This window comes from Vicugna pacos, chromosome 5 (assembly GCF_048564905.1).
Source record: "Vicugna pacos chromosome 5, VicPac4, whole genome shotgun sequence".
In the NCBI taxonomy this organism is placed as follows: Eukaryota; Metazoa; Chordata; class Mammalia; order Artiodactyla; family Camelidae; genus Vicugna; species Vicugna pacos.
Genome location: NC_132991.1, coordinates 29,667,136 through 29,680,493, shown reverse-complemented (window position 1 = coordinate 29,680,493; position 13,358 = coordinate 29,667,136). Strand labels below are relative to the sequence as shown.

General features: G+C 34.1%; 1 protein-coding gene across 2 annotated transcripts in view; it reads left to right on the top strand.

Moving 5' to 3' along the window:
- STAM2 (signal transducing adaptor molecule 2) overlaps positions 1–13,358 on the top strand; it is a 39,188-nt gene that overhangs the window by 6,252 nt on the left and 19,578 nt on the right. For both annotated transcript variants that reach the window (XM_006196164.4, XM_006196163.4), the window contains exons 2-6: positions 9,051–9,135; positions 10,078–10,153; positions 10,264–10,362; positions 11,162–11,308; positions 12,831–12,900. In XM_006196164.4, coding sequence (XP_006196226.1) covers positions 9,051–9,135; positions 10,078–10,153; positions 10,264–10,362; positions 11,162–11,308; positions 12,831–12,900 — 477 coding nt within the window. The remainder of the gene's footprint in view (positions 1–9,050; positions 9,136–10,077; positions 10,154–10,263; positions 10,363–11,161; positions 11,309–12,830; positions 12,901–13,358) is intronic.

Sequence of the window (13,358 nt, the reverse complement as noted above, 5' to 3'; positions counted from 1 at the left end):
ACAGATGAGAAAAAGAACATGGATTCAGATTTGAGTCAGTGCTGAAGTGGGCTACCTAGCGACCTTAAGCTAGTATGTACATTTCAGAGTTGAGAGTAGAGAAGGTGGTTCTTCAGTGTTTAATGGGTGATGGGTGTACTCCACATGTGCATAATGATATCCTCAGTCTGCAGGGGTCGTGTGACCACCTGCCCAAGCTGACTGATTTTGATTCTTCATCTGTGATGTTTTGGCATGTTAGTGGCTACTTTGGAGACTCATTTTTCCTTTTCCCCAGTATTAGTAAGTGTCTTGAACGTGAAGCTTCCAGGCAGGGATATTAAAATAGAAACTACTTACTACGTTTATACTTCTGCCCTGTTCCTTAATGTAAGGATGTTTGTAGAAATGAGCATGCCCTTTTTTTTGAAGTTGGGAGCGGATGTGGCTCTCAACTAACAGGAGTATAGAGGGCATCTTAAGCCAAGAAGAAAATGAACTTCTGGGAGTATGAAGGCTGGCCTTAGACCTTTTACCTTTTTAATGGATGATTTACAATACTAAAAGGCAGTAAAAGATGACTTTGATTCTTTGATTTGTTAGTTTTTCCTTCTTCCTATCTGCCCAACTCTCAGCTCTTCCTAGTCCCCCCACAAATGTTAGTGGAGACATGTGAAATGAAAAAAAAGTGGCAGTCACTCTTCTGTATTCCACCAGAGCAAAAAACTCTTAAATATGTGTATTGCATTATTAGATGATGTAGTAAATGGAGTTAAACATCGGTTTCTTTCTGATTCTTACCTTATAAACAAGAGTTGATCTTGCATTTGTCCTATTCAGTATGTTTAAAAATGTTCATGCATAGAGAAACTGAAAACTCATTTGTTGGGAAGAGTTAACTTAGCAGTTGCATCAGGAGACTATTTAATAGAAAATACACCCTGAGCCAGACTGCCTAAATTGAAATCCCTAGGATTTTACTACCTCCTAGCTATGTGATCTTGTGCTCATCACTTTTCTGTGTCTCAGTTACTTCATCAATAAAATAAGGTATCTTCATTGGATTCAGTGGAGGTAGTTTAGCATATATAAAATGCTTTGAGACTCTTATTATTGTCTTTTTTAATTGAATTATTATCCATCATTCATTACTGAGAGCTGTAAGTAGGTTTTCATTTTAGGAGATAACAAGCAGTATATTAAAGTAGAATTCATATTACTGCTTTCCCCAGAGTAAACTGAAGATTTACATCAATAAGAATTTTACCCAAACAAATTGAAAAATTAAATGAGGAGGAGGATTAAAAGAAAATGTATGTTAAACCCAAGTACTCTGAAATGTTAAGTATAGTTGTTGTCATTGGAGTCGGAGAAGCAATTTGAGGTATTGGGCATTTAAATATTTTAATCTAAATTTAATTACACAGGAATTCTGTGGTCTAGAATTTAATAGCAAATATCTATTATTTTAATAGTGTAAACATGTATGATTTATAAACTAGAAAAATTGTTGTTCTGTGTTTTCAAATAATTATTTAGTTTATAATGAACCGGTACAAAGAAACAACATTTTTATAACTTCAGTAAAAGCTGTCACCTGTGATTTTCTGTTAGATATCAAAATGAATTCTACTTACTTATTTGCTTTCCATTTTCTAGTTTATTTCTGCTTTAAAAATTTTTTTGCCTGTTTTCCTCTATAATTTAAGGTATATAAGTAATTGTTTTTTAAAATTAATACATATAAAGCAGTTTTTATTTTAAGATCTAAGCATTACTTTAGTCATGTCCCAAGAGATTATATAGTATCCTAAATATAATAATATTTTATATTGCCTTCTGTTATAGTCCTAATTGTATATGTATTGTGATTTTTATTTCCATGTGATTAGGCATTACATTTGGTCTAATACAAATACATTGCATTCACAGAGCACTATGAGTATATTGTCCTAAATTATTTCTAGTTTTTGGTAGTTTTGTACACATCTGAGGAAATATTTAAACTCTACTTTAATGTACAGTATTCACTTTACATAATTCCAGTATGCATGAATTTAGTTACCATGTGTTAAATAACACCAGTTTCCCCCGAACAAGCCTGTGATACCCTGAGCATAGAACCCAGCCAAGCATGCTTAAATTTTTTTTTAAGCATGCTTAGATTTTGAACTGTAGAACTGTAAGCTAATAATGGATGGTGTTTTGAACCACCAGTTTGCAGTAATTTGTTTCATAGCAAGTTTTAAAAAACTAATATATTGAGGCTCTGTTCAGTTTTCTTAAATCTTTTTTCCTCCTTTCTTCAAAGTTGATAACTTTTATTGACTTTTTGTTATGTTCACGAATTCTTTTACTGTAATCTTCAATCTCCTTTAATCCCATCTAGTGAAGTGCTTTAGTTGAGATGTTGTATGTTTCAGTTCTGGATATTCCATTTTTATGGTTTTCATTTCTCTGCTGAGGACTCACCATCTACTTACTTATTATGACCATCTTTTGCTCTAAGTTCTTGAAAAATATCTGATACCTGCTTTCAAGTACTTTTTTTTTTGGCTAATTCTCATATTTGGATTATGCTGTCTTTTTTATTGATTACTTTTATCTTGAATGTGGGACACTTTTTTGTACAGTTACTGATTTTTTTATATAATACTGGTCATTGTAGTTATTATTTTTAAAGAGGCTAGATTATGTTGTCTTCCTTTAAAGAGTGTTTGGTTTTGTCCTGTCAGGTAATTTTATTACTGGAGGATCTTTTAGTTTTTTGTCAGTGTTGATTTTCTTTGTGAGTTAGGCCTATTTCAATATTGTAGTAAGTTGTACAGTGCCTTTACTCCTATGTGTAGTAGCCTTTTGTGGGATTTCAGCTGAATGTCTAAATGTTCTCTTCACTCTAGTTGGGTGGAGTATTAGTCTGCCTGGGCTTCTGTAGAACAATACCATAGATTAGGTAGCTAAGCAACAGAAATTTGTTTTTGCACAGATCTGGCGACTGGAAGTCCAAGATAAAGGTCCTAGCAGTGTTGGTATCTGGTGAGGGCTCTCCCCTTGGGTTGCGGATGGCTGCCTTCTTACTGTGTCCTCACATGACTTCATTTTTGTGCATGTGAGGAAAGATAGCAAGCTCTCAGATGTCTCTTCTTATAAGGAAGCTAATCCCATTGGATCAGGGCTCTGTCCTTATCATCCTAGGTGATCTGTTAGACCTCATAGAGCTTCACCCTCTGTGTATATATGTGTGGAGGTGGAGGTGAGGCGTGTGTATAGCACAGCCCTTGACCAGCAAGGACCCACGGTAAATCCTTGTGCTCAGAAATCTGATCTCTGTTGCCCAGCTTCTTTATTTGGGCTAGTCCCCCTTGTGTTGGGACAGGAAACTTTCCAGGCAGAATACTGGGGCATCATGAAGTGTGCACTGCTTGTTATTTCCTGATCACAGTTGCCTTGTATATTTTGGCTTGTTTTATACTTGTTTTTGATAGATTAGCAAATTTGGTACCAGATGCTCTGTCATGGTTGAAAACCGACCAGTCATGAGTTTTTATTTCCAAATGGAGTAGGAGGAGCTTTAAAGATCGCTTGTTGGCATTCTTGTTTTATATAATTTTTAAACATTACTGATGGAGCCTATTTTATCAAAAGTTTTATGGGTAGACTTGAATTCTTTTTAGTGCTGTGTTGAACATAATGGACTATGTAGAGGGTGAGTCTTTTTGTTCCTTATAGGTATTTATGGACTGATTCTTTATGATATTGTTAGAATCTTTCTGAAGTATTTCATTGTATATTTGAGGGTCTCTATGTACAGTAATCAAAACCTGGTGATGAAATGTTATGACTTACACCCACCAAAACCCTGGAAATTTAGCACTTAGGCCCCAGGTGGCTCTTTTAACTCTCTCCCCCTCTATGCATTTGACACAGGATAATGTGAGATATGGCCCCAACACTGGGCAAAGTGACATGCTATAAAAGAGTAGTTCCTTAATTATAATATTTAAAGTTTTTCCAGGAGTTTAAAACACTAAAGTACATAATTTAACTGTTATATAGATCTCCTGAAAAATGAAATCCTTTTTGGCAGGCCATTATAAAGTCTTTAGATTTTACACTTTTTAAAAAGAGTAATTGTGAGTCCTTTATTTGTAGAAAGTAAACTATGCTGGATAGAGTACTTAAATCAGGACTTTTCCATTTTCTGTGAAAATTAGATCAGGTAAAAAAATTCTGTCTAGATACTTTTGAAATGGTTGGAAGGGTTTTCAGGAGTATTGAATAGGCTTCACATTTAATTATGTAACACATGGCCAAAATTGAAAAAATAACCGTTAAAAGTTGAGTTCTAGTAGGAATAGGTAGGTTATTAGATGGTCCAAAATCAGACTCAGTTGCACCTTACAGGGGCAGAGATGAGTGATTTTGGGTGTATGTGTTTGTACTCATACACATGTGTACTGACAAAATTTGGTAATTGATGATACTGGCTTCTCAGATCAAAGAGGAAAGGATAGATTCTTAGATATTGGAACTATTGCAGATAATCTGTAAAAATACTTTTCTATCCCTCACTCACACCACGTGCCAAATGAAATTCCAAAAAGACTAAAGATATACCTATAAAATAAAAACTATATGTAGAAAAATATATGGGTGAATATTTAATCTCAGGTAGTTAAAACAATGCAAAATGATACTAAAAAAAAAGAGTGATCAGCCTATACAACAAAAACAAAACCCCATCATAAGCAGAGAGAAAAGTTGAGCATGAAACTGGCAAGTCATATGTAATATGTGTGATTTGCTCTTCAGACTCAAGGTATAAAGTTAGTCATCTACGTATCACTGTACAGGAAGACCTTTGCTTCCCTCTTGAGGCAGTCCCTTCCCCACTCACCCTGCCTCCCACTTGAGACTCCCAGAGGTATTGTCATTCCTCTTTAGTAAACAAGCAGAGAACTAGAACCTCCCTCTTAAGCTCCTGAGTGCTATTGCCTTTTGTTGCCACATGGTGTTGCTATTGAAGTTTGATCCTCTGCAGCCCCTTGGATATTCATCCGCTCAGCGGTGAAGTTTTTGGCTGGTCCAAAAGTTTGCACAGACTTCTTAGGGCCATATTAAGCATCATAAAAGCTGTTAGAGTTCTAATACTCAGAAGCTCTGCTATTGTTTCCCATCTTACAGCCATTGTACTAGGGTAGCAGGGTATGAAGGAGCAACCAACATCATTCATTCATTCATTGAACAAATATTTACTCAGCATCTGTTATGTATACCTAAAACGGACTTCTGTCCTGGAAATAATAGTGAACAAAATAACCCCCACCAAATTTCTGCCATAAGGAGCCTAAGTTCCTTCTGAGGGTTGGGGGAAAGGAGGGTAACACTGGCAGAGACAGAGAATAGACAAAATTAAGTGCTTATACTGTGACACATCTAACAGAAAGGCCTATGCATGAAATCCTGACCTCTTCTAATTATTTTGTATTTATTCTCTGTGGGACGTCAATATGAATGATACCAGTAAGTGTAACAAAGAAGAGAGGCTGAGTACTTGATGGATGTAAAACTACAATTTGCTGATAACATCTCACGAGCTCACTTTGTGGCCACTCTGTATATAGTGGTATATCATGCAACTATTTAAAAAGTTGGTATAGATACATATTTATGAACCTGGAGCATATATTTATTTCCACATTAGGATAAATGGAAATACAGGTTAGGAAAGAATACACTTAGTATGATCATAGTATTATTGGAAAGTACTTTTTCTCTACCTCTGAGATTTCTTTCCTGAGTAGGGAGTTCTATTAGTGTCACCCGAGTCTGTGCCTGCATCTTTATTCATTCTATCCCTGGTGTAAGGACTTATCTGATTGATAAATTTGGAAGTAATTGGCCCTACTGATGCCTTTTGTCAGTGTAGGAGCTAGCTAGTCTTTCCACACCATTGAGTGATTTCTTATCTACTTCTCCATGGAATAAGTTGTGCAGGTGTGAGCCCCTGCAGGGAGAGGTCTTAATGCTAATACAGGTCCACCTCTGGGGTTAACTATTTGCAAGCCCATTTGTCCAGCACATCTAGAGCTTCTATTAGTAAAGACAGTGATATTTTACTCTTTGTATTCTCAACTTGTTCATAACTTGGCAGGGAAGTGGTTATCAGTTTTGCGGTGCTTTCTTTGGACACTTCATACTTACAATCTTAATAAAAATACGTGTAAAACTAAATAAATCAAGATTTTTTTTCATATACATGTATAGAAGAAAGTCTGGAAAAATATGCATCATAGTTTTCCAAGAGGTTGGTAGAATTAGAAGATTTTTTTCTCTTTTTTTTATTTCTGTACTTTTGAATTCACTGGAATTATTAGCTATGTAATTAAGAAATAGTTATACATTTTAAATCTCTGAAAAATACAGCCTAGTCTGAGTTTCCCTATAGAAGAATTAGTCATCTTTGTACAAGGGAAGAAGCTGGACTGAGTGGATATGTTTCCACCTACATAGCTTAGTGCTTGAGTTTAGAACTTAGGATAGGCAAAAATACATTACTTTCCTAAAAACTCTGACTTGTCATTTCATCACATATTTCGTAATAATTGCCTTTTATCTTTAAATTGTGTTAGGCAATTTGCATGGTTTTTGAAAGTGTATTACAGCATTTAATTGAGGTCAACTAGATTTGGTATTTTTCTTTTCCTACTTGCAAAGTATGTTTGCAAAAGCCTGTTTATTTTTTGGCTTCTTTTTATTATTCCTTGCCTTAAAAAAAAAAACACTACTCTAGATTCCTACCATTCTTCCTGTGTATCACAGTGATAAGCTTATATGTATTTAGTACTTAGGTTCGGCTGTATTTGAAATTATAGGATATATTTATTAAAAGGGGAAAAGACATAAATTTTTTTAAAGTAATCATTTTATATCATTACCCATCTATACTAGTAAAGAAAAATTGTATTTTCTGTCTTGATATTGAAATTGTAAAAGTTAGAGTAAGAATGTTACATAATTAAGTCATTATAGTTTGATCATGCTTTTTAAAAATTTACCTTTTAAATTTTTAAATTAACAATATTAATTTTTCTAACCCAAGAGCATGGGATATCTTTCTATTTGTGTTATCTTCAGTTTCTCTCATCAGCGTCTTACAATTTTCTCAATACAAATCTTCTACCTCCTTGGCCTAATTTATTCCTAGGATTTTTATTCCTTTTGATGCAGTTGTAAATGGCATTCTTTTCTTAATTTCTCTTCCTGATAGTTTGCTGTTAGTGTATAGAAATATAACAAATAATATGCTATGTGCAAAAAGTGACAGTCTTACTTCTTCCTTTCCAGTTTGGATTCCTTTTATTTCTTTTTCTTGTCTGATTGTTGTGGGTAGGACTTCTAATACTGTGTTCAATGAAAGTGACAAGAGTGGGCATCTTTGAGTATAATGTTTGCTCTGGGTTTGTCACATATGGCCTTTATTACATTGAGGTATGTCTCCTCTATACCCACTTTATTGAGCCTTTTTATTGCAAATGGATTTTAAATTTGTGTTCTTTGGTTTTTTTTTTTTTTTTGTCTTGTACTTAATTTTTAGTCTCATGCCATTTTGGTCACAGAAGATACTTGTATGATTTCATTCTTCTTAAACTGACTGAGAGTTGTTTGATGCCCTAGCATGTGATCTCTCCTGGAGAATGTTCCATGTGCACTTGAAAAGAATGTGTATTCTGCTGTTTTTGGGTGAAATGTTCTCTATATATCTATTCCATCTGCTCTACTATGTCATTTAGGCCAGTTCCTTTATTGATTTTCTGTCTGGATGATCTGTCCATTGATGTAAGTGGGGTGATAAAGTCCTTTACTATTATTATATTACTGTTAGTTTCTCCCTTTGTGTTTGTTAATATTTGCTTTATGTATTTAAGTGCTTGTATGTTGTGTGCATACTTTAACGATTGTTGTATCTTCTTGTTGGATTGATCCCTCTAGCATTAAGCAATGTCCTTTTTTGTCTCGTTACAGTCTTTGTTTTAAAGTCTATTTTGTCTAAGTATCACTACCCTAGTTTTCTTTTTGTCTCTATTTGCACAGAATACCTTTTTCCACCCCCTCACTTTCAGTCTGTGTGTCTCTTTGGACCTGAAGTGAGTTGCTTGTATGCAGCATATAAATGAGTCTTATTTTTTTATTCTGCCACCCTATGTCTTTTGATTGGGGCATTTAGTCCGTTTACGTTTAATTATTGATAGATATGTACTTACTGCTATTTTGTGAATTGTTTCTGGTTGTTACTGTAGTTTTTTGTTCCTTTTTCTCTTGCTCTCTTCCTTTATGATTTGATGATCATCTTTAGTGTTATATTTGGATTCCTTTCTCTTTTTGGTATGTGTATCTATTGTAGGTTTCTGGTTTGTGGTTAGAATGAGGTTTATAAAAAACAGCACATACACACACACATATGGTTATTTTAAGCTAATGATTTCTGAAGTTCAAAAACATTCTAACCACTCTGCACTTCCCTACACATGTTTAATTTTTTATGTCATATTTTACAATATTTTTTTTGTATCCCTTAGTTACTCTTGTAGGTATAGATGAATTTACTACTTTTGTCTTTTAACCTTCCTACTGCCTTTATAAGCAGTTAATCTTCTATCTATTTTGTATGTCTGCCTTTACCAGTAAGGTTTCTCCTTTCATAATTTTCATATTTCTAGTTGTGGCCTTTTCTGCTTAGAGAAGTCCCTTTAACATTTCTTATAAAGCTACTTTAGTGGTGCAGAGCTCTTTTATTTTTGCTTGTTTGTGAAAGTATTTTTTCCTTCAAATCTGAGTGATACCTTTGCTGGGTAGATTATTCTTGTTTGCAGGGTTTTTTCCTTTCATCACTTTGAAAATATTGTACCACATTCTTCTGGCCTGCAGAGTTTCTGCCAAGAAGTCAAATAAGTCTTATAGGAGTTCTCCTGTGTGTAACTGGTTGCATTTCTTTTGCTGGTTTTATGTCTTTCTTGGTATTTGTTCTTATGTAAGACATGCTAATTTTTGTGTATGATTGTCTCTTACAGAAAAGGCCACAAATGAGTACAACACTACAGAAGACTGGAGTCTTATTATGGACATATGTGACAAAGTTGGAAGCACTCCTAATGGGTAAGATGCCCAGTCATGCCCAGTGAATGTCTAGGAGCCTAATAATCTGTGGCTCTTTACCTGATGTAACTTTGAAAGAAAAATGGGATTTTTACTATTTCCTTTTGGAGTAAAGATATGCTGGTGGCTAGATTTATGTAAATAACCCTATCCTAAAAAACAAATGGAAAAAAATTAACTGAAAACTTGAAATGTTAACATGCATACTTAAAGCTTTGCTATAATAGGGACATGTGTTAACAATGAATAGACTTAATTATTTAGGGAATTCCCTTATGACTTAGACATGTTTAATAATGGAGTAGATAAATATAATAATATAATACATAATATACTGAAAACACCTGTCAATAATGAATAGGTAAATGTAATAACATCATAACGAAAAAAGTGAATATAAATAGGGTGCTTTGGGGATAGAATGGGACAATCAAGCTAAATTAATTATACTCCAGAAGTTTAGAAGGCTGATGAAAGTATTTGTTTTAACATAACAGCCTTTCAAAGTGCATTCATGCATTTTTATACTTAAATGTTTTAAGAGTATATATCTTGCTAGTTTCTTTTTCCCCAAGATAAGAATTTGCTGTCTGAAAGCTAAGTATAGCTTGAAGAAATGAAAAGGTGATTTATATGATACTGTTCTCTTGGGTTGACTGATCTTTTTTGAAATTGTTTGGCTCTTGATTTGGGAATTTACAACCTTTACAACAAGTTTTTTTGTTGCTGTTGTTGGTATTTTGTTTGCTTTTTTAAAGTTCTACATATCTGCAAGCAAAAGACTGTGTAAGATCATTTTATAGATTTATTCCCCTAATGAAGTGAAGTTTGCAGGATTTTACTCTTAAATTTAAAGTTATTCGGTAGTAGAATACCTTATCTTTTTAAGGCTTGACTTGAAATTCTGAATAAATATTTAACCTTCTTCATTTTTTTCTTTAGAGCAAAAGATTGCCTTAAAGCCATAATGAAAAGGGTAAATCATAAGGTTCCTCATGTTGCTCTACAGGCGTTAACTGTAAGTGAAAGTCCCATTATTATTCGGTTCAAATTTTAAACGTGTATTTGTTTCAGTAAAGTAAGATAATATCTCAACATTTGTATATTGATTTTTATTTTAATTAATAGCTTCTTGGAGCTTGTGTGGCAAACTGTGGAAAGGTATTTCATTTAGAAGTATGTTCCCGTGATTTTGCAACAGAAGTACGTGCTGTGATAAAAAATAAGGTAAATTTTTAAAAGAGAAGAAATTTAAGTCATTAAAAAATACATATACTGTGTTATTTTAATTATATATAGCATATATAAGTGATAATAGCTAATCTTTACTGAGGGTTAATAAGCAGTCACTGCTTTAAGCATTTTATATATGCTATCTTGTCTAATGCTCTTAACAACCCTTAGAAGTAGATCGACTTGTCATTCCTATTTTATAGATGCAGAAACTGAGGCTTAGAAGTTACATAACTTGTCCAAGGTTACACAGCTACTACAAGTGGCATAGCTGAGGTTCAGATCCAGATTTCTGTGACTCCAGAGTCCAAACTGACCGCCATTCTGTCCTGACTCCCATTAGAGATGATGAGCAAAGAGGTCCTTTATTTTAGAGCAGGGTGGGGACGGTCTTCATGATAGGGTTGTGGTTATTGATTTGTTTGTGATAGAAGCTCTGAAGCACTATTCTTGTGCTATTAGTGGCAAAATCTCGGAATTTTAGTTCGGTTGATATAACAAGCTTAATCTAATATTGAGAATATTAAGAAAACATAAAAGAAATAACCTCTGAATGTAAAAGATTTATCATTATATAAGATGTAAAAATTGATGTTTAAAAGGGATAGTTTTCCAAGAAACAACTATATTTTAAAATGTAAATAGGCATTTATCAACTGCTCATCTAGGCTAAGGATTGGTGGACTTTTGTTGATGTTCATATAATTAAAGAGAATTTTGGTGATAATTCTCTTTGTTAAATAATTCAGGTACTTATTTTGACCATTTTTTTTCTTTGCCTTTTCTTTAAAAGGCTCATCCTAAAGTATGTGAAAAACTGAAATCGTTAATGGTGGAGTGGTCAGAAGAATTTCAGAAGGACCCTCAATTTAGTCTAATATCTGCAACTATTAAATCTATGAAAGAAGAAGGAATTACTTTTCCTTCATCAGGTTCTCAGGTGAGAGATTCATTCAGACTCATGGTTGACCTTATAGTATTTTTGACGGTATATACCTTATGCAAAAGTTGGGCATGGTCTATCTTAATAATCATTACCTACCTCTACTCTACAAGTGTCTGTCTAGCATAGTGCCTTGTATTTAGGAGACATTGTAATTGTTGAGTGAATTACTTCTACAAATGAGAACTTTGAAAAGTGAATCAGCCATATTCTGTTTAATGCTACTGTAAGTCTAGAGTCATGCAAAAGGCATAGATGTGTGAGAGAGCCCTTATGTTCAAGAAATTTATAGTCAATTTGAAAGGTAGCTAAATATGTGTGAAAATAACTAAATTATAAGTGACGAATATGGATGAGGGGTACAAAGCCTAGAAACCAGGAGGGAGAGGTAACTACAGACCAGGATGATGAAGAGTAGAAGTTTTAGACTGGAATGTATTTCAATACGTAGAGAGGAGTAGGAGGTCATCAAGGGAAGAATGACATGAACCAATTCCACTTATAGTGAAACTATAAGACATAAAATTTCTTTGGGGACAGAGGGGATTGCTTTAGTAGGACAGTGTGGAGGCAGGGATAATGAGTCACAGAGTAAGTTGTTTAAGTCTGTGGGAGAAAAACACTGTATCTTGGGTTTTGCTCTCAGTGCCTCGTGTTTTCCAATTAACGTTAGGATATGGGCTAAGGGAAGAGACTAAGAGGAATACTATATGTGTGTATATGTGTGTGTGTGTGTGTGTGTGTGTGTGTATTTATTTATTTATTTAGACTATAGACTGAAGAAACAAAAAGAACCTTTATAGCTTACTAGGCCTTAGGGTTCAAAGTAGAATTTTGAGATGAAAATCTTAAAAGTATTAAGAAGCTAGCATTTTCCTGCTCTGTCCTTTCTGCAGGTCATTCTCAAAAATCTCTGTTAAAGAAATGGTTGATGGTTCAGAATCCTGGACACCTCTGTCTTCCATGCCTTTAAATTTAAACATGACCTTCCTTAGTCCTCTGCTGTGCCTGAAGAGCCACCACCATTCAGACACAATGAGTAGCAGAAGGGGGCTTAATGTGTATTCCTAGAGCTGCACCCGTTGTCTGCGTCCTCCCTCCTCTTCTCTTCAGTAATTATCATGGCTTCTTGCTGCTATTTCTTGGGGAGTCTCCACCCGAAGCAGTATAGCACCTCTCACTGAATAAGAAACCTTGGACCACTGAGATCAGGAAGTGCAGTCAGGAAAGATTCATATTTAAGTACTTTCTGTATGCTAAGTTCTATGTCATATACTAAGATTTATGCAAAATGTAAGCCAGTTTGTGCCCTTTGTGAGTTTATAATGTTTTCTTGAAAATTCTGATGTTTTATTTTAGTATTTGAAAACAGCTACTTAAAATTATCATAAAGACCTTTACTTTTAAGTGAAACTCATTAGTTATATCAATTTCTTTTTAATTAGCATGTGCAATTAATTACAAAGCTTGTGTTTGCTTTGAAAGGGTAGTTGTGTTCACTTTATTCATACATTTACAGACTGTCTCAGCTGCTGCCAAGAATGGTACATCATCGAACAAAAACAAAGAAGATGAGGACATAGCTAAAGGTAAAGAAAGGATCAAGCATGGGTAATTTAGTGTTGCTTAAAACATCCTTGCCAGTACAATTTATTGAAATAAAAATTATAATAAAACAGGGTTTACTTATAGTATTTTACCATAAATCTAAAAACTATTAGGGTCTGAAAAGTAAGGGAAACAGTTGACATAAGATTAATTGAGTGCATAATCCTTGTCAGTAATATGTATTTAATGCCCTACCTTTAGAGAGATTACATTTCACTTTTCTTTAATGCCAGAGTTATGAGTCAAGCACAGAAATATGTTCATGGCTTGTCCTATATGGAAAGCTACCCATATTATAATGTCACAATCTGTTTGCTATAAAAATAATAGCTGCTGTATATGACAGACTGTGATAATAGGGAATGAGCAAAAACTTTATTTTAAAAAATGAAATGATTCTCTGCCCTGCCCCTTCTTCCCCCCAAGAAAGCTGTTTAGA